The 18,220-nt window shown below is 49.7% G+C and overlaps 1 protein-coding gene across 1 annotated transcript in view; it reads left to right on the top strand.

The window, feature by feature from the left end:
- The window catches only part of LOC149437379 (SKI family transcriptional corepressor 1-like), a gene marked incomplete at its 3' end in the record, with an annotated part of 73,752 nt that extends 59,096 nt beyond the window's left edge, over positions 1 to 14,656 (top strand). The window contains exon 6 of the mRNA XM_089660978.1: positions 14,582 to 14,656. Within this exon, the coding sequence (XP_089517104.1) occupies positions 14,582 to 14,656 (75 nt within the window). The remainder of the gene's footprint in view (positions 1 to 14,581) is intronic.
- Positions 14,657 to 18,220: the final 3,564 nt, after the last annotated feature.

The raw sequence follows: 18,220 nt of genomic DNA, 5'->3' as shown, positions 1-18,220 counted from the left end.
TTCGGGGTTAAATAAAAGTAGAAAAAAGACAATGAGAATTCCTCTTTAAGAGAGTGGGTGGGCAGTGGGCACCCACTGCTGGCTGTACCTCAGGTCCACAGACATACCATAATTTGGGTGTAAGAATGGGGTGGAGCTACAGGCACCAAAAGAGGGGTTTTATGCATCTGGTGCTCTTAATGAATCAGTAGAAATTTAAAAAATGTAATGAGAGTTCTCCTTTAAAAGGGAGGGTGTTTTTTTTTTTTTTACCTGGCTGTACCTCCACCTGCAGGAACACCCATAATTTGGGTGTAAGAATGGGGTGGAGCTACAGCCAGCAAAATGAGGGCTTTTAATCCCCAACAGAGTCACTGAGTCGAATGGGATTAAGTGCCTTATGCACCTGGTGCCCTTTAGGTTTAAATAAAAATGTCAGAAATTCACGAGAGTTCTTCTTTAAGAGGGGAGTGGGTGCTCACTGCTGCCTGTACCCCCCCCAACAGGCAGGCCCATAACTTGGACCTAGGTATAAAATAGAGCAACGATCAGCCAATCGGGGCCACTGATCTGAACAGGACTAAATACTATATCCATTTGGTCCCCTTCAGGATCAAACTTGCTGCAAAGGTAGAAGGTTTTTAATCTGAAACCTTCTGTCCACAGGATCTCGCCCCCTAAATACTGGCCTGAGTCTGATCTCGATCCACCACGTGGCCTGGAGCTGCGCCCCTCTCCGCTCTCTCTCTCCCCATTGGACATGAAGGCAGCAGTGGGAGCCATTGCCTCAAGTTGCCATCAATCACAGCTAGTAAGGAGGGAGCAGGGGCCAGGGTCAGGGCCAAGCCGCACTATATGTGTCTGCTCTTTGTTCTAACTTGCCGTCCACGATGAAATAGCAGACATGGTAATGCACGTGGTCAGAACACCACCGATGTACACAGGACGAGGTCTTTTGGTACACCGACTTATGAAGGTCAGTGCTCCATGTGACTCTGCGTGCAGCCTTATGCTGCCATCTGTTGGTGCGTTACAAAGCTAGTCTTGAAATTTTTTGATACCGCCTCGTTTACTGTGACTGAGCAGAAGAAGAGCAGCGTCTTACTCTCACTCACAGCTGATGTAGCACTGGCTGAAACTTAAAGCTGAACTTTGGGGGGGGGGGGCAGTTTATAAAAACAAAATGCAGAAATAGTTATAATTTGTGTAATATGTTTCCTTCCTGTGATCATCAGCTCCATCTAGTGGCCGTAATGCAGGATTTTTCTGGTTCAGGTATGTTTAGAAAAATACCCTATTACAGCCAGTAGATGGAGCTGATGAGCAGAGAACATATTACACAAATGACTTACATCAGGGGTGGGCAACTGTGACCCTCCAGCTGTTGGTGAACTACAAGTCTCATCATGCCTCTGCCTTTGGGAGTCATGCTTGTAACTGTCAGTTTTGCAATGCCTCATGGGACTTGTAGTTCCACAACAGCTGGAGGGCCACAGTTGCCCACCCCTGACTTACGTGGTTACATAGTAGTGAATGAAGACTTCATCTGGGATTGTGACTGACGGCTGTGCCAACGCCTGAGACAGTTACGCAACGTTTTCATAAATACACCTCCAGATCAGGGGTGGACTGACCATTTGGCCACTCGGGCACTGCCCAAGGGCCCAGGGTCAGAAGGGGGCCCTGTGAAATGCCCCTGGTACCTTTTTTTAGGCTTTTTTGGGTGTGCTTTGAGTGTGGGCAAGGACACAGGGGCCCCATGATCCCCTATTGCCCAGGGGCCCCATGAGTTGTCAGTCCGCCTCTGCTCCAGATTTGATCTCCATTGCATGCTGACACTGGTACACCTTGCCACAATGTAAGTCAGTATATCTTATACCTGAGAGGTCGCTGAGGAAGCTGACAATCCCTCTAGTAGTTGGAGCTCCTACATCGATAGCTGCGATCTTCTGGGTCCGGTACTGGGCGACTTCTCCTCTGCACACTAACACAAGGGTGGGGGGTGTGGGGGGCTGGTTCTCACTTGGCACTGCCCCCCATTAATAAAACATCTTGGGTTTGTTTCCTGCAAATACAAGGCATTCCCTAACTGGACGAGGATGGGTAGTGTCCTCAAGATCTTCACCTCATCCAATCAGAGAATGTCTTGTAGTCACTGAAAAAAATACAGGGTGTCCTATGAGTGACGGCAGTGCTAAACAATCAACCCCCTGTGGTCAATGTGCAGGGGGGCAGCTGATCTTCCCTGGAGGGGAAGAAATACAGACTTACACAGTACCAAGCTAGACCAATACACATCCTACCTGGAGGGCAGATGTAACTGTCCAGACCAGGGGCGGACTGACAGTAGGGGATCATGGGGCCCCTGTGTCCTCACCCACACCCAAAAAAGCAAATGAAAGGTACCAGGGGCATCTCATGGGGCCCTCTACTGACTCCGGGCCCTCGGGCAGTTCCCCAGTGCTCAAATGGTCAGTCCGCCCCTGGTCCAGACCTATAGCAACTATCAGACACTAAAGCGACTTTCACACTGATGTGTAACCAACCATGTAACCTCTCTCGCTCACGACTGCACTGCACCTCCCTTGTCCCTGTCCTGCACTCAGTGGGATCCGCTCAGGAGATCTGGTCTGTGGGAGCCACTGGGAGACTAGTTGTCACTTGTAAACACAGAAGCCAGATTTCCATCTGTACAAGTGATAGTGGTGAGCAGGGAGCAGAGGGCCTGAGCCAGAGGTGGTGGAACTGAGGTCCACTAGTTCCAGATGAAAAAAGCCATTTATAGATATCATTTATATACATATACACTATATTGCCCCAAGTATTGGGCCGGCCTTTCCACACACATAAACTTTAATGGCCTCCCAGTCTTAGCCCGTAGGGTTCAATATTGAGTTGGCCCCACCCTTTCCACACACATGACCTTTAATGGCCCCCCAGTCTTAGTCCGTAGGGTCCAATATTGAGTTGGCCCCGCCCTTTGCAGCTGTAACAGCTTCAACTCTTCTGGGAAGGCCGTCCACAAGGTTTAGGAGGGTGTCTATGGGAAGGTTGGACCATTCTTCCAGAAGCACATTTGTCAGGTCAGGCACTGATGTCGGGGGAGGAGGCCTGGCTCACAGTCTCCGCTCTAATTCATCCCAAAGGTGTTCTATGGGGTTGAGGTCAGGACTCTGTGCAGGCCAGTCAAGTTCCTCCACCCCAAACTGGCTCCTCCATGTCTTCATGGACCTTGCTTTGTGCACTGGTGCGCAGTCATGTTGGAACAGGAAGGGTCATCCCCAAACTCTTCCCACAAAGTTGGGAGCATGAAATTGTCCAAAATGTCGCCTTAAGAGTTCCCTTCACTGGAACTAGGGGGCCAAGCCCAACCCCTGAAAAACAACCCCACACCATAATCCCCCCTCCACCAAACTTTACACTAGGCACAATGCAGTCAGGCAAGTACCGTTCTCCTGGCAACTGCCAAACCCAGACACGTCCATCGGATTGCCAGACAGAGAAGCGTGATTGGTCACTCCAGGGAACACGTCTCCACTGCTCTAGAGTCCAGTGGCGGCGTGCTTTACACCACGGCATCCAACGCTTTGCATTGCACTTGGTGATGGAAGGCTTGGATGCAGCTGCTCAGCCATGGAAACCCATTCCATGAAGCTCTCTACGCACTGTTGTTGGGCTCATCTGAAGGCAACACCAAGTTTGGAGGTCTTTAGCTATTGACTCTGCAGACAGTTGGTGACTTCTGCGCACTGTGTGCTTCAGCATGCGCTGACCCCGCTCTGTCATGTGACGTGTCCTACCACTTGGTGGCTGAGTGGCTGTTGTTCCCAGTTGCTTCCACTTTGTTATAATCCCACTAACAGTTGAGCGTGGAATATTTAGTAGCCAGGAAATGTCACGGATGGACTTATTGCCCAGGTGGCCACCTATCACGGGACCACGCTTGGAGTCACTGAGCTCCTGAGAGCGACCCATTCTTTCACCAATGTTTGTAGAAGCAGTCTGCATGCCTAGGGGCTTGATTCTATACACTTGTGACCATGGAGGGGATTGGAACACCTGAATCACATGATTGGGAGGGCGGGGCCAATATATATATATATATTAATAGATTATATATCTGCTCTTGGGTTTAGAGTTGTATTTTAATAAATGTTACATTGTATTGGTTACAGAACCCTTTTCTTTTTAGTTTTGTGCATGAATTTGATTTCTTTCCAGTCCTGATGAAGGGGGACTTGTTGCCTTCTGCTTCAAACGTGTTGGCTTCTGCTTTTTCTTTTGGAATTAGGTTTTGGGAAATTAAACTGTCTTTTTTTTTTTGTTTACATAACAAACATGCCATACAATGGTTTTGCACAGAGCAGCCCCGATCCTCCTTTTCTTGGGTCCTCCACCAGTGCTCCTTCCCCCTGCTGTGTGCCCATATAGCAAGCCTCTTGCTATAGGGGGAACTTGTGCGGGCTCGCTCCCAAGCCGCTGCTCTATGTATCCATAAGACACACAGAGAGTGGCTAAGTCCTACCCCCGTTCACTCCTCGCTGACTGCAATTGAGCCTATGGCTCCTGCTGCTGTCTCTCAGCCAATGAAGATGAAGAGACCTGGGAGAGCCACTGCTCCCATGCACATCGCTGGATGGAGATTGGGCTCAGGTAAGTATTAGGGGGTGGAGCAGCACACTTTTCAGCTTCATGCATAGAATACATTGAGATAAAAACCTTCAGCCTTTAGAACCACTTTAACCTCTTGGTGCCGGTGATATGCAAATATGCGGCCTCTCGGTGGGTGGGCCTTGATGCCAGGAGGTTGCCTATTTGCATATCCAATGTAAACAAACATGTGCCAGGAGCATGCGTCCTACCCGCTCCCGGTGCATATTAGGAAGCTCCCGATCGCTACATGCAATTGGGAGCTTTCTGATCATGTGACCGCTGTGACAGCCAATAACGGAGGTCGCATGATCATAAACCCCGACTCCCGCCATCACAAACTCCTTAAAGGGCGGGAGGCATTAAACATCTTGGCCTCACAAGGCATACTCTGTTCGATTTTCACATGGGTTCCATATTTCAGGCATCCGCTCCTTTACCCCGGGGGATCCCTGCCTCTTATATAGAGGAGCCGAGGTCACTTTGTAATTCCTCACCACCACATTTCTTTTGACAGATAAAAGTTGGGAATCCGGTGCCTGTACTCTTTCTTTTACCTGACATTATGACCAAGTCCATCCATCTGCCAGCTGTCTGCCCATTAATTATACCTTCATGGTCAACAAGGACACTCTTGGATTGGGAGAGCAGTTGGGATGTTAGGATGAGTGTCGGCATCTGACAACAGCAGGGGTATCCAGATCTGGGTGCTGCACTTACTAACCCCAGACCCTGCATTCATTATATGTGGTATCCCAGGACTCTGCATTCACTGAATCCGCTCTCCCCGGACCCTGCATTCACTATATCTGATCTCCACGGACCCCGCATTCACTATATCCGCTCTCCCCGGAACCCCCATTCACTATATCCGCTCTCCCCGGACCCCACGTTCACTATATCCACTCTCCCTGGACCCCGCATTCACTATATCCGCTCTCCCCAGACCCCATATTCACTATATCCGGTCTCCCCGGACCCCGCATTCACTATATCCACTCTCCCCAGACCCCGCATTCACTATATCCGGTCTCCCCGGACCCCGCATTCACTATATCCGCTCTCCCCGGACCCCACATTCACTATATCTACTCTCCCCGGACCCCGCATTCACTATATCCGCTCTCCCCGGACCCCCTATTCACTATATCCGGTCTCCCCGGACCCCGCATTCACTATATCCACTCTCCCCAGACCCCGCATTCACTATATCCGGTCTCCCCGGACCCCGCATTCACTATATCCGCTCTCCCCGGACCCCGCATTCACTATATCCGCTCTCCCCGGACCCCGCATTCACTATATCCGCTCTCCCCAGACCCTGCATTCATTATATCCGCTCTCCCCAGACCCTGCAGTCACTATATCCGCTCTCCCCGGACCCCGCATTCACTATATCTGCTCTCCCCGGACCCTGCATTTACTATATCCGCTCTCCCCAGACCCTGCAGTCACTATATCCGCTCTCCCCGGACCCCGCATTCCCTATATCCGCTCTCCCCGGACCCCGCATTCACTATATCTGCTCTCCCCGGACCCCGCATTCACTATATCCGCTCTCCCCGGACCCTGCATTTACAATATACGCTCTCCCCAGACCCTGCAGTCACTATATCCGCTCTCCCCGGACCCCGCATTCACTATATCCGCTCTCCCTGGGCCCCGCATTCACTATATCCGCTCTCCCCGGACCCCGCATTCACTATATCCGCTCTCCCAGGACCCCGCATTCCCTATTTCCACTCTCCCCGGACCCCGCATTCACTATATCCGCTCTCCCCGGACCCTGCATTCCCTATATCCGCTTTCCCCAGACCCTGCATTCACTATATCCATTCTCCCCGGACCCCGCATTCACTATATCCGCTCTCCTATAGTACACAGAACATGTAAATGCAATTATTTTAAGAAAATATAAACTGCTTAATACCTTTTTCTCATTAGCAGTATATAGCAGTCTTGTGACTTCTATCAGTGTCTGGCTGAACACTGGTTAATCTTGTAGGAGGGGGTTTTCATTTTTCTCTGATTGTCCTATGAGGCTGCATGATCCCCTGACCCTCTGTCTGGACAGCGCTGATTTGCACTGTGCTGATCACATGCACCCTCCCAAAGGAGAAAAAACTCTCTAGCAATGCACACCAAACTGAGCATGTGCAGAATGCCTCCTAGAGCTCTGTACTATCAGCAGATGGATTGGGGGCAGTAGAAGAAGGGAGAATCAGAGAAGACAGGATCAAACAGCCTTTATACATAATGCAGAGGATTAACCCCTTAGCTTCCACAGTGATTATAACAAGCATGCTTTACTGCATCTACAGACTGATTGTACTGTTGTGGGTTTAGTAACAACTTGGGGAATCTGCAGCCAGATTGTGTTTGGTTAATGTGATATTAAAGCTAACATTAGAAAACATGTTACACTTCCCTGCTCTGTAATTGTTTTGTACAGAGCAGACCTGATCCTCCTCTTCTTGGGTCCCCCCACTGGAACTCCTGGCTCCTCCCCCCCATGTTCGTTCCTAAGCCAGCTCTGTGTGTTCCATCATAGAAACAGAGAATGGCTCAGCCCCACCCCCCTCCTTTCACACTGGTTGTGATTGACAGCAGCGGGAACCAATGGCTCCCACTGCTGTCTCTGAGCCATGAGAGAGAGTGCCAGGAGAGCCTCTACTCTCATGCACATTGCAGGATTGTGATGGGGCTCAGGTAGGTATTGGGGGGCTGGGGGGGGGGAGGAGCTGCTCACACAGAAGGTTTTTTTTACCATCAGGCATAGAATACTTGAAGGCAGAATAAAACCTTCAGCCTTTACAACCACTGTAAAGTAAGATTTATTTATAATAAAGTAAACAGTATACAAGGCAAAAATGAAAATATGTGTTCAGTAAAACAAGTGACAGAATACCTTACGAGTAATCTAACTATAATACAATAAATGGGGGGGGGGGGGGGACACAGATAAAGAGTAAGCCAGGAATGAGAGATGGATCAGAAAGGGGATCAGAACTGGGAACAGGTTAGGAAAGATCAGGAACAAGCGGAGCAGATATGAGGCAGCTGGGTACAGGGTGCAGGTACTGGAACAGGCACGGGATCAGGAACAGAGGATCAATAACCAATGAAACAGCACACAGGCAAAACACTGAGGCATTGAAGGAAGTTAGAGGAAGGGGTTATATACCTTCCCAGCAGCCAGCATGAAATGGAGACCAATTACTGTGATCTGCTGGCTGATGGGAGACACATGCTGGAGGACACAGGAACTACACCCTTCAGCTCTGGGAACCACAGTGCCACCACCAGATGGGGCTTTGCACGAGGCCAGGAAAGATCAGGAACAAAGGGAGCAGATATGAGGCAGCTGGTTACAGGGTGCAGGTACTGGAACAGGCACAGGATCAGAAACAGAGGATCAATAACTAATGAAACAGCACACAGGCAAAACACTGAGGCACTGAGGGAAGTTAGAGGAGGGGTTTATATACCTTCCCAGCAGCCAGCATGAAATGGAGATCAATTACTGATCTATATCCCAGTAATTGATCTGGTGGTGGCACTGTGGTTCAATGAGTTGAAGGGTGTAGTTCCTGATCCCATCAGCCAAAAGATCCCAGTAATTGATCTCCATTTCATGCTGGCTGCTGGGAAGGTATATAAACCCCTCCATTTCATGCTGGCTGATGGGAGACACATGCTGGGGGACACAGGCATGACACCCTTCAGCTCTGGGAACCACAGTGCTACCAGCAGGTGGGGCTTTGCAGAAGGTCAGGAAAGATCAGGAACAAGGGGAGCAGATATGTGGCAGCTGGGTATAGGGTGCAGGTACTGGATCAGGAACAGAGCATCAATAACCAATGAAACGGCACACAGGCAAAACACTGAGGCACTGAGGGAAGTTAGAGGATGGGTTTATACACTTTTCCAGCAGCCAGCATCAAGTAGAGATCAATTACTGGGATCTGCTGGCTGATGGGAGTCACATTCTGGTGGACACAGGAACTACACCCTCTAGCTCTGGGAACCACAGTGTCACCACCAGATGGGGCTTTGCACGAGGTCAGGAAAGATCAGGAACAAGGGGAGCAGATATGAGGCAGCAGAGTACAGGGTGCAAGTACTGGATCAGGAACAGAGCATCAATAACCAATGAAACAGCACACAGGAAAAACACTGAGGCACTGAGAGAAGTTAGAGAATGGGTTTATACACTTTTCCAGCAGCCATCATCAAGTAGAGATCAATTACTGGGATCTGTTGGCTGATGGAAGTCACATTCTGGTGGACACAGGAACTACACCCTCTAGCTCTGGGAACCACAGTGCCACCACCAGGTGGGGCTTTCCATGAGGTCAGGAAAGATCAGGAACAAGGGGAGCAGATATGAGGCAGCTGAGTACAGGGTGCAAGTACTGGATCAGGAACAGAGCATCAATAACCAATGAAACAGCACACAGGCAAAACACTGAGGCAGTGAGGGACGTTAGAGGAGGGGTTTAAATACCTTCCCAGCACCCAGCATCAAGTAGAGATTAATTAGTGGGATCTGCTGGCTGATGGGAGTCACATTCTGGTGGACACAGGAACTACACCCTCTAGCTCTGGGAACCACAGTGCCACCACCAGGTAGGGCTTTGCACGAGGCCAGGAAAGTCAAGCCCCCAATAAAGGTTTTGGAGTAGCACTGGTTTTCGAGTGGCACTGGTTTTTTTTTTTTTTAGAGGTGCTGGTTTTGGAGTGACACGCAAAGGATGCTTTTTTTGGCTCTCTAGGGTAACAGCAGCCATCATATACTGTTTGCCCTTGGGCAGGACTAAGGGATTGTTCACACTGTACGCATCGATCTGCATTTTATTGCACAACTGATCTCTACTAGGGCACGTAGCAAAAAATTAGGGGGGGGGGGGGGTGAGAAAGTTTGCCCTGTTGTATGACCACTGTGATTGGCTATCACTGTGGTCACATGATCCGGAGCTGGACCCAACAGCTCCAGGAGCTGCCTTCGATAGCTCGGTCACTGTGCTGACAGCGCGCAGCCAGCACAGGAACCTCGGGCGCCCAGTGTGCGGAGTACCCATATGTTGGTGTCAAAAAATTTAAAGTGTTATTTGGTGACAGTTCAGTAAAGTTTAAAAAAAAAAAAAAAAAAATCTGTAGACACTGACATGGGTAAATGGCTCCCGTGCAGGGGTGGACTGACCATTTGGGAACTTGAGCACTGCCCGAGGGCCCGGGGTCAGTAGGGGGCCCCATGAGATGCCCGGGTACCTTTCATAGGCTTTTTTGGGTGTGGTTTGAGTGTGGGCGAGGACACAGGGGCCCCATGTTTCCCTTTTTCCCAGGGGCCCCATGAGTTGTCAGTCTGCCTCTGCTCCCGTGTTTGCTGTAACTGTAACAGGCAATTCCAGTAAAGTATTTGTAGAGCAATGATGATGATCCAGGGGCGTGTCATAACTCACAGCAACCAATCAGATTTTATCTGTCACGAAGTCTATCTCTTGGACGTTGTTGAGGGTCATGACTAGCGACGCACCGAAATGAAAATTTTTGGACCGCAAACGAAAATTCTGCATGCATTTGGCCGAACAACTGAAATCCAAACGGACAGTTGTTGTTTTTTTTTCTATTAAATATTTTTTTATATATCATTGTATTTTATTCAACTTTTTAATGAATATTCTGAATTTAAACAAGTATGAATTTATTTTCAGCCCCTTTCACGCTGAGCGGTAAAAACAAAAGGCGCAAGAGAAATGCATCCCTTTAAATTCAATGTACGTCTTCACACGGGTCCGTTGCGCTTCCCTTTGCGGTGTTAAAAATCTTGCTTGTCGCATTTTTGGTGCATATTTGGCCAGTTAAAAAAAAAAAAATCACCAAAAATGCACCTCCCCCATTGAGGCCTGGTTCACACCAATGCTTTTTTTTAGGGCTTTTGACAGAAATGCACTACAGTCTATTTAGCATGGTTTCCTATTGGACGCAGGGGCGGACTGACCATTTAAGAACTCGGGCAATGCCTGTGGGCCCGGGGTCAGTAGGGGGCCCCATGAGATGCCACTGGTACCTTTCATTGGCTTTTTTGGGTGTGGTTTGAGTTTTTGGAAAGGGCCTTTTTGAAGTCATTTTACCCCGGATTCACACCAAAGCGTTTTCCGCAGCATTTTGCAGAAACGCAGTACTGTCCATTGAACATGACTTCCTATGGGACACGTTCACATCTCCGCGTTTTCACCAGCTACGTTTTTTGGAACGGGTCAGGCAGAGGCGGACTGACCATTTGGAAACTCGGGCACTGCCCGAGGGCCCGGGGTCAGTAGGTGGCCCCATTAGATGCCCCCGGTACCTTTTTCATAGGCTTTTTTGAGTTTGGGCAAGGACACAGGGGCCCTATGATCCCCTATTGCCCAGGGTTCCCGAGGTTGTCAGTCCGCCCCTGGGGTCAGGGACCTTTTGGAACTTTTTGGTTCTATAGACTTCAATGGAAACACTGCGGAAAAGCATGCAGTGCGTTTTTGCTGCATTTTGTGTTTTAAATCTGCCTAGCAACAAGAAATATAAAAAAAAAAAGACCCCCCCCCCGCAAACGCATCAAAAATGCAGAAATGCAACACAAAACGCAATGCAGAAACGGCTCAAACGCAACCTGCATAGGTGTGAACCTAGCCTTAGTGTTTATTAACACCCCGGTCACACTGGATGCGAATGGACATGCGATTTTCATGCCATGCAACTTGCAAATCGCAAGCCAAGTCGCGCCCTATTGTCTGCAATTAGAGCGGTCATATTTCTAAAGTAGTCCATGCGCTACTTGTGGTGCGATTTGCATAGACATCTGTGTCAGATATCTTGCAAATCATACCTGAAGTCGGCATGTCATCCGACTTTGAAATCGTTCGACTTCACTGTTATGCAGGCCATAGACGGGTCGAAAACCGGCCGTTTTAAAACAAAAACGAAAAATCGGTCGTTCAATCGGCCGACGTTACCACCAACGGTAAAAAAATCGGTGGATTTTTGTCCCGTCTACGGCCGGCATTTAACCCCATAATTACTTCTGTCCCTGCAGAGAGCTCCGCTATTATATTTGACATGAAAGTCTTGCGGTTGCAACAATGTATCCATTTGTATCCATTTCAGTTACAGATGTTTTTATTCGGATACAAATGGATACATTTGTTGCAACTGCAAGACTTTTCATATGAAATATAATAGCGGACTGGAATTCTTCTTTCTCTTTTTCTTCTTCTTCTTCTTTTTCTTCCTCTTGCAGGTCACGGCTCATGCGCAGATTTTTTATCGGTAAAACGATCGGCCGCTTTGCCGATCATTGCCAGGAAAATCGGCCGATCGTCAAAATCAGCCGCTAATTTTCCAACATGCCCAATAAAAAAAGTGCAAAAAGCCCGAAAAATGGCCGACCAATTAACCCACTAACGGTGCAAAAATCGGCCAATTTTTTTTTGCCCAAAAAACCGGCCGATTTTCGACCCGTCTATGGTCCCCATTAGTCGCACAATTTCAAAGTCAGGCTTGATGTGACTGGGGGGGGGGGTAAAAGTCAGCAGCTACAAAACCTGTATTTGCTGACTTGTAATATTTTAATAAACGCACACTCACCTGTCCCAGGATTCAGCGATGTGCTCACCTGTGCCGTCCCTTCTCTGCCTCTTCTCTTCTCGGTGCCGGCATCTTAACTGTGGGCACCCGGCTGTGACAGCGTGCAGCTTCACAGCTGGGTGCCCACTGGGCATGTGCAAGTCGCGCTGCGCATTCCGATTGGTCCAGCAGTCTTCTGGGACCTGTGTGAATGAGGAATGGGGGGGGGGGCAAACTCCCAGCTCACGTGGGAGCCGGTACTTGTCAAAACCAAGTATCTGCTGCCCACTCCCCCCCCCCCCAAAAGTGTCAAATATGGCAGTGGGGGGAGGGAGGAGGCAACCAAGGGGAGCTTCTACTTTTTGGTGGAACTCCGCTTTGAATGCAACACATTGCTTTTTTGGTTCAATAGACTTCGAAGGAAAACATGTAATGCGTTTTTGATGCGTTTTTAATGCGTTTTCACGCATTTGCCGCAGTTTTGATACATTTTGCATGTTTAATCTGGCTAGCAGCAACTTGGCCAAAACAAAAAACATTCAAAAACACAAAATGCATCAAGAATCGCATCAAAACTGTGCGTCTAAAAACACAAAATGAACTGCAAAAAGCACCGCAAAACGGACAAAACGCAAACTGCATTGGTGTAAGCCAGGCCTGAAATGCATTGCAAACGGGCGGACTGACCAGTTGAGCACTCGAGCACTGCCCGAGGGCCCGGGGTCAGTAGGGGGCCCCATGAGATGCCCCTGGTACCTTTTATAGGCTTTTTTGGGTGTGCTTAGAGTGTGGGCGAGGACACAGGGGCCCCATGATCCCCTATTGCCTGGGGGCCCCATGAGTTGTCAGTCCACCCCTGATTGCAAACGCATCAAAAATTCAACATGTCTTGCATTTTTGATGCATTTGGTGTATTTAATCTGCCCAGCAACAATTTGGCAACAAACAGAAAAACATTTAAAAAAAAACGCAAAGCGCATCAAAAAGCTTGTCAAAAATGTGCATGCAAAACGCAATGCAAAAAGCACTGCAAAACGGACAAAATGTAAACTGCTTTGCTTTGAACCAGGCCTGATATGCTTTGAAAACCCATCAAAATACACGTGTTGCGTTTTTGATGCGTTGCACGTTTTTAATCTGCCCAGCAACAAGCTGGCAAAAAAACATTTAAAAATGCAAATCTTATCAAAAAGCACGTCAAAAATGCGTATGCCAAAACGCCATGAAAAAAGCACTGCAAAGTGGAGAAAACGCAAACTGCATTGGTGTGAACCAGGCCTGAAAGGCATTGAAAACGCATCAAAAACGCACACGTGTTGCATTTTTAATCTGCCCATCAACAAGGTGGCCTCAAACCCCCCACAAACGCAAAGCGCAATGCAAAAAGCACTGCAAAACGGACAAAACGTAAACTGCAGGCCTGAAATGCGTTGAAAACCCATCAAAAACACACACTTGTTGCATTTTTAATCTGCCCATCAACAAGTTGGCCCCAAACCCCCCCCCCCAAAACGCAAAATGCAATGCAAAACGGACAAAATGTAAACTACAGGCCTGAAATGCGTTGAAGACCCAAGAAAAACACGTGGTTTTTTTTTTCAGTCACGTGACCTATGAAAAAACGCACCCTAAACGTAAAAACGCTGCACAATCCCACATAAAATTGTGGCAAAACTGGGTCTTGTAGCAAAATTGTAGCAAAATCACACTTTTCGGTGGCCATGATCGGCATGTTTTTTTCCTATCGACAAAATGCGAATGTATTTTCAGGCAATGCATTCCGGCCGCGGTATATTGGTGCATCCCTAGTTATGACCCTTCGACATGGTGCACCGCCATATGGATCAGGCCCCACCCACCTGCACGGCAGAGCTGACACTTCAGGTTGATGATTTCAGGGAGTGTTTTTGGCGGCCATTATCAGCACCTTTTTTTACTATCGGCAAAATGCGAATGTATTTTCGGGCGATGCATTCCGGCCACCGATATATATCGGTGCATCCCTAGTTATGATCCTTCGGTATGGTGCAACGCCATATAGAGCAGGCCCCACCCTCCTGTGCCGCAGAGCTGACACTTCAGGTTGATGATTTCAGGGAGTGTTTTTGGCGGCCATTATCGGAACCTTTTTTTTTACTATCGGCAAAATGCGAATGTATTTTCGGGCGATGCATTCTGGTCGCCGGTATATATTGGTGCATCCCTAGTTATGACCCTTCGGCATGGTGCACCGCCATATGGAGCAGGCCCCACCCACCTGTACCGCAGAGCTGACACTTCAGGTTGATGATTTCAGGGAGTGCATGTGTATATATGGAAAACTTCCTCACTGACGGATTCTTTTCCACAGATGAGCTGCAGAAGCTTTTAATGGAGCAGATGGATTTAAGGAAAAAGCTAGAACGGGAATTTCAAAGTCTAAAAGGTATTTAGCTCACTGCGAAACCATTGCGGGATCTTAAAGTGAAACTCCGGCCAATTTTTATTTTTAACAAAAAGGTTTGGAAAGAGCGGGGGAAGGGTTATAACCCCTGTATGTTTTTTTGTTGTTTTGTTTTTGTTTCCTGCTGCATTGGCAGGAGGTGAAGGGACTTCTGGTACTTCCTGTTGTGACACCGGTGCAGGAAGTAAGGAGAAATCTCCCCAACAGGGACAGAGGAAACAAAAGAAAAAAAAGCCCCACTCTATCCAAACCTGAAAAACACGGCTGGAGTTCCGCTTTAATACCCGCATTCATCAAACCTGTGCACACTCACACCTTGCATTTCTTTGTTTTTCTTGCTTTCCCATTCTACACTGTCATGTGCATGTGTCATTCATCGTATGTGTGTGTGCGTGTTGGTGTGCGTGCGTGCGTGTTGGTATGTGTGTGTGCGTGTTTGTGGAACTCTAGTTAGCGACCTGCCAGGGAGCCATTCCCGATAACTGTTGTTATACACCGATTACAGTGAACAGGTCATCACCAGCCCCATCTAGTGGCCATAAGGCAGTATTTTCTTCACTGGGGTATTTCAGGAAAATACCGTGTTATGGCCACTAGATGGAGCTGATGATCACAAATTATGGCGAATATTTGTGACAGCTGTGCAATGCAGATTTTTTTTTTCATATTGCATGTTTGCATCGGTTCAGCTTGGCACAGTGTCAGTGTGCATATCTCATGCATGGTCGTCCATTGGGAAGCTGACGATCACTGTAGTAGTCGGCACTACTACTGCGGAGTCCTGTGACAACTACTGCAGTGATTGTCGGCTTCCTTAGTGGCCCCATCAGGTATGAGATATACAGACTTACATCGTGCCAAGCTGGACCGATAGAACTATACAATACACATCCTACCTGGAGGGCAGATTTAAATTTGGCACTACAGAATACGGGGCTGGATCTAGCCTGTCTGATGTGGGGGTGCAGTAAAAAATGTCAGGGGGCAGAAGCTGCAAAGTCAGCAGGGTAGTGTATAGGAGACAGTAGGACAGAGAACATGGGGCCAGCAGGATGGAGGACAGGGGTCAGTGGGGCAGTAGGATGGAGGACAGTGGTCAGTGGGGCAGTAGGATGGAGGACAGTGGTCAGTGGGGCAGTAGGATGGAGGAGAGAGGTGAGTGGGGCAGTAGGATGGAGGTCAGTGGGGCAGTAGGACGGAGGACAGAGGTGAGTGAGGCAGTAGGATGGAGGACAGAGGTCAGTGGGGCAGTAGGATCAAGGACAGGTGTGAGTGGGGCAATAGGATGGAGGACAGGGGTCAGTGGGGCAGTAGAATGGAGGACAGGGGTCAGTGGGGCAGTTGGGTGGAGGACAAGGGTCAGTGGTGCAGTTGGGTGGAGGACAGGGGGTCAGTGGGGCAGTTGGGTAGAGGACAGGGGGCCAGTGAGGCAGTAGGATGGAGGACAGGGGTCAGTGGAGCAGTTGGATGGAGGACAGGGGTCAGTGGGGCAGTTGGGTGGAGGACAGGGGGTCAGTGGGGCAGTTGGGTGGAGGACTGGGGTCAGTGGGGCAGTTGGGTGGAGGACAGGGGTCAGTGGAGCAGTTGGATGGAGGACAGGGGTCAGTGGGGCAGTTGGGTGGAGGACAGGGGGTCAGTGGGGCAGTAGGATGGAGGACGGGTCAGTGGAGCAGTTGGGTGGAGGACAGGGGTCAATGGGGCAGTTGGGTGGAGGACAGGGGGTCAGTGGGGCAGTTGGGTGGAGGACAGGGGTCAGTGGAGCAGTTGGATGGAGGACAGGGGTCAGTGGGGCAGTTGGGTGGAGGACAGGGGTCAGTGGAGCAGTTGGATGGAGGACAGGGGTCAGTGGGGCAGTTGGGTGGAGGACAGGGGTCAGTGGGGCAGTAGGATGGAGGACAGGGGTCAGTGGAGCAGTTGGATGGAGGACAGGGGTCAGTGGGGCAGTTGGGTGGAGGACAGGGGGTCAGTGGGGCAGTTGGGTGGAGGACAGGGGTCAGTGGGGCAGTTGGGAGGAGGACAGGGGTCAGTGGAGCAGTTGGGTAGAGGGCAGGGGGTCAGTGGGGCAGTAGGATGGAGGACAGGGGTCATTGGAGCAGTTGGATGGAGGAAAGGGGTCAGTGGGGCAATAGGGGGATCCCCCTCTTAACCAAAATCTCCCCATCCCCTCCAAGTACAAATCCCCCCAATCTCTCCTCTTAAAACATATCCCCCCCCCCATTCCTCCTAGCAAAAATATGCCTCCCCAAATTATCCTTCTCAGCACAAATAGCCCCCCACCCCCCCTCATCCCCAAACCTCTCATCCCAACCCAAGCACAAATGATTGTTACTGGGAAATCTTTACAGAGCAGGGAGGAGGTGCAGGCTGTGCTGTGTTGTCCCTGTCAAAACACCGCTCCTCCATGCAGCAGATTACACAGATTTACTCTTACGTTGGGCTGCACCCCTCCCCATGTCCTCCAAGGACTGCCCATCCCCTGGCAGCAGGAAATGAGGGTGGGGCGGTAATCAGTGTGTGTACAGTCCGATCTAGTGGTCCTGTGTACTCTGCTGCATGGAGGACTCCTGGTAGGAGAGGAGGAGGGAGAGCACAGCCCGCACACCCTCCCTGCTCTCTTCTCTCTCACACTTTACCTCCCTTCGGCATTCTGCCCTCCCCTTCTCCCGGCTCTGAGTGCGGGGATGAGGAGAGGAGCTGTGCAACCAGGACCATTGTCCATGGGGTGGCCAGTCTGAGGGGGAGCAAGTGAAATCTGGGGGGGGGGGGGGGGGCGCAGCCCCCTAGATCCGGCCATGATAGAATATCCTTTCTGTAAGAGCTTGATTTAAGTGAAGGTTTTATATACAATATCTATTACGTGTTAAATAATAAATACCTTTTGGGTAGAAGAGCCCCTATTACCGTTGTCAGACATATATATATATACATGCACCCATCCGCATTCCCACGCTGCTTCCCCGCGCCCCCGCTTCAAAGGAGCCGGGTTTCTAGGTATGGGGGAGCATGTGGCCTCCCCCATCAGACAGTGCTCTGGTTTGAACAGCCAATCATCAGGCCCGAACACTGTCACATGCCTGGGGCACTTATGCTATCCATTTAGGTAAGCTTCCCCAGGGGTGGACTCCTGCAGCAGGGGGGCAGTGAGTGGATTGGGGAGGGGGGGGGGGGAGTAATCAGGAGTCGCTGCAACATTTGCCTGAATGGTCAGATGACACATGCACTCTTTAAATTTTCCCTTAAAGTGGTTGTACACCCTCTCATATACCCAGTGTACCGACCTCAAGTGATACACACAGATGAAACAAATCCTCCTACGTAAGTTGTACCTGTTTATCTGCAGGCCTTTCCCCTCTACAGTAAGGGCTGTGGATACGGGGAAACCACCAGTCCTCCTGTATAGGGTCCAGGCCAGCAGGGGGGGCCAGGCAGCTGGGTGAATCAGATATGGGCAGGAAGGGTGATTAGAATGGTGGTAATGGTGGTGTTGGGGGTCAATTACTGGAACTGATCCCCTGTATGGCTCTCTCTGGAGCAGCTGAAAGCCGG

Source organism: Staurois parvus, unplaced genomic scaffold, assembly GCF_062004578.1.
Source record: "Staurois parvus isolate SC_StPar_1 unplaced genomic scaffold, SC_StPar_1.0 ptg001300l, whole genome shotgun sequence".
NCBI lineage: Eukaryota > Metazoa > Chordata > Amphibia > Anura > Ranidae > Staurois > Staurois parvus.
This window is presented reverse-complemented; position numbering and strand designations above follow the sequence as displayed.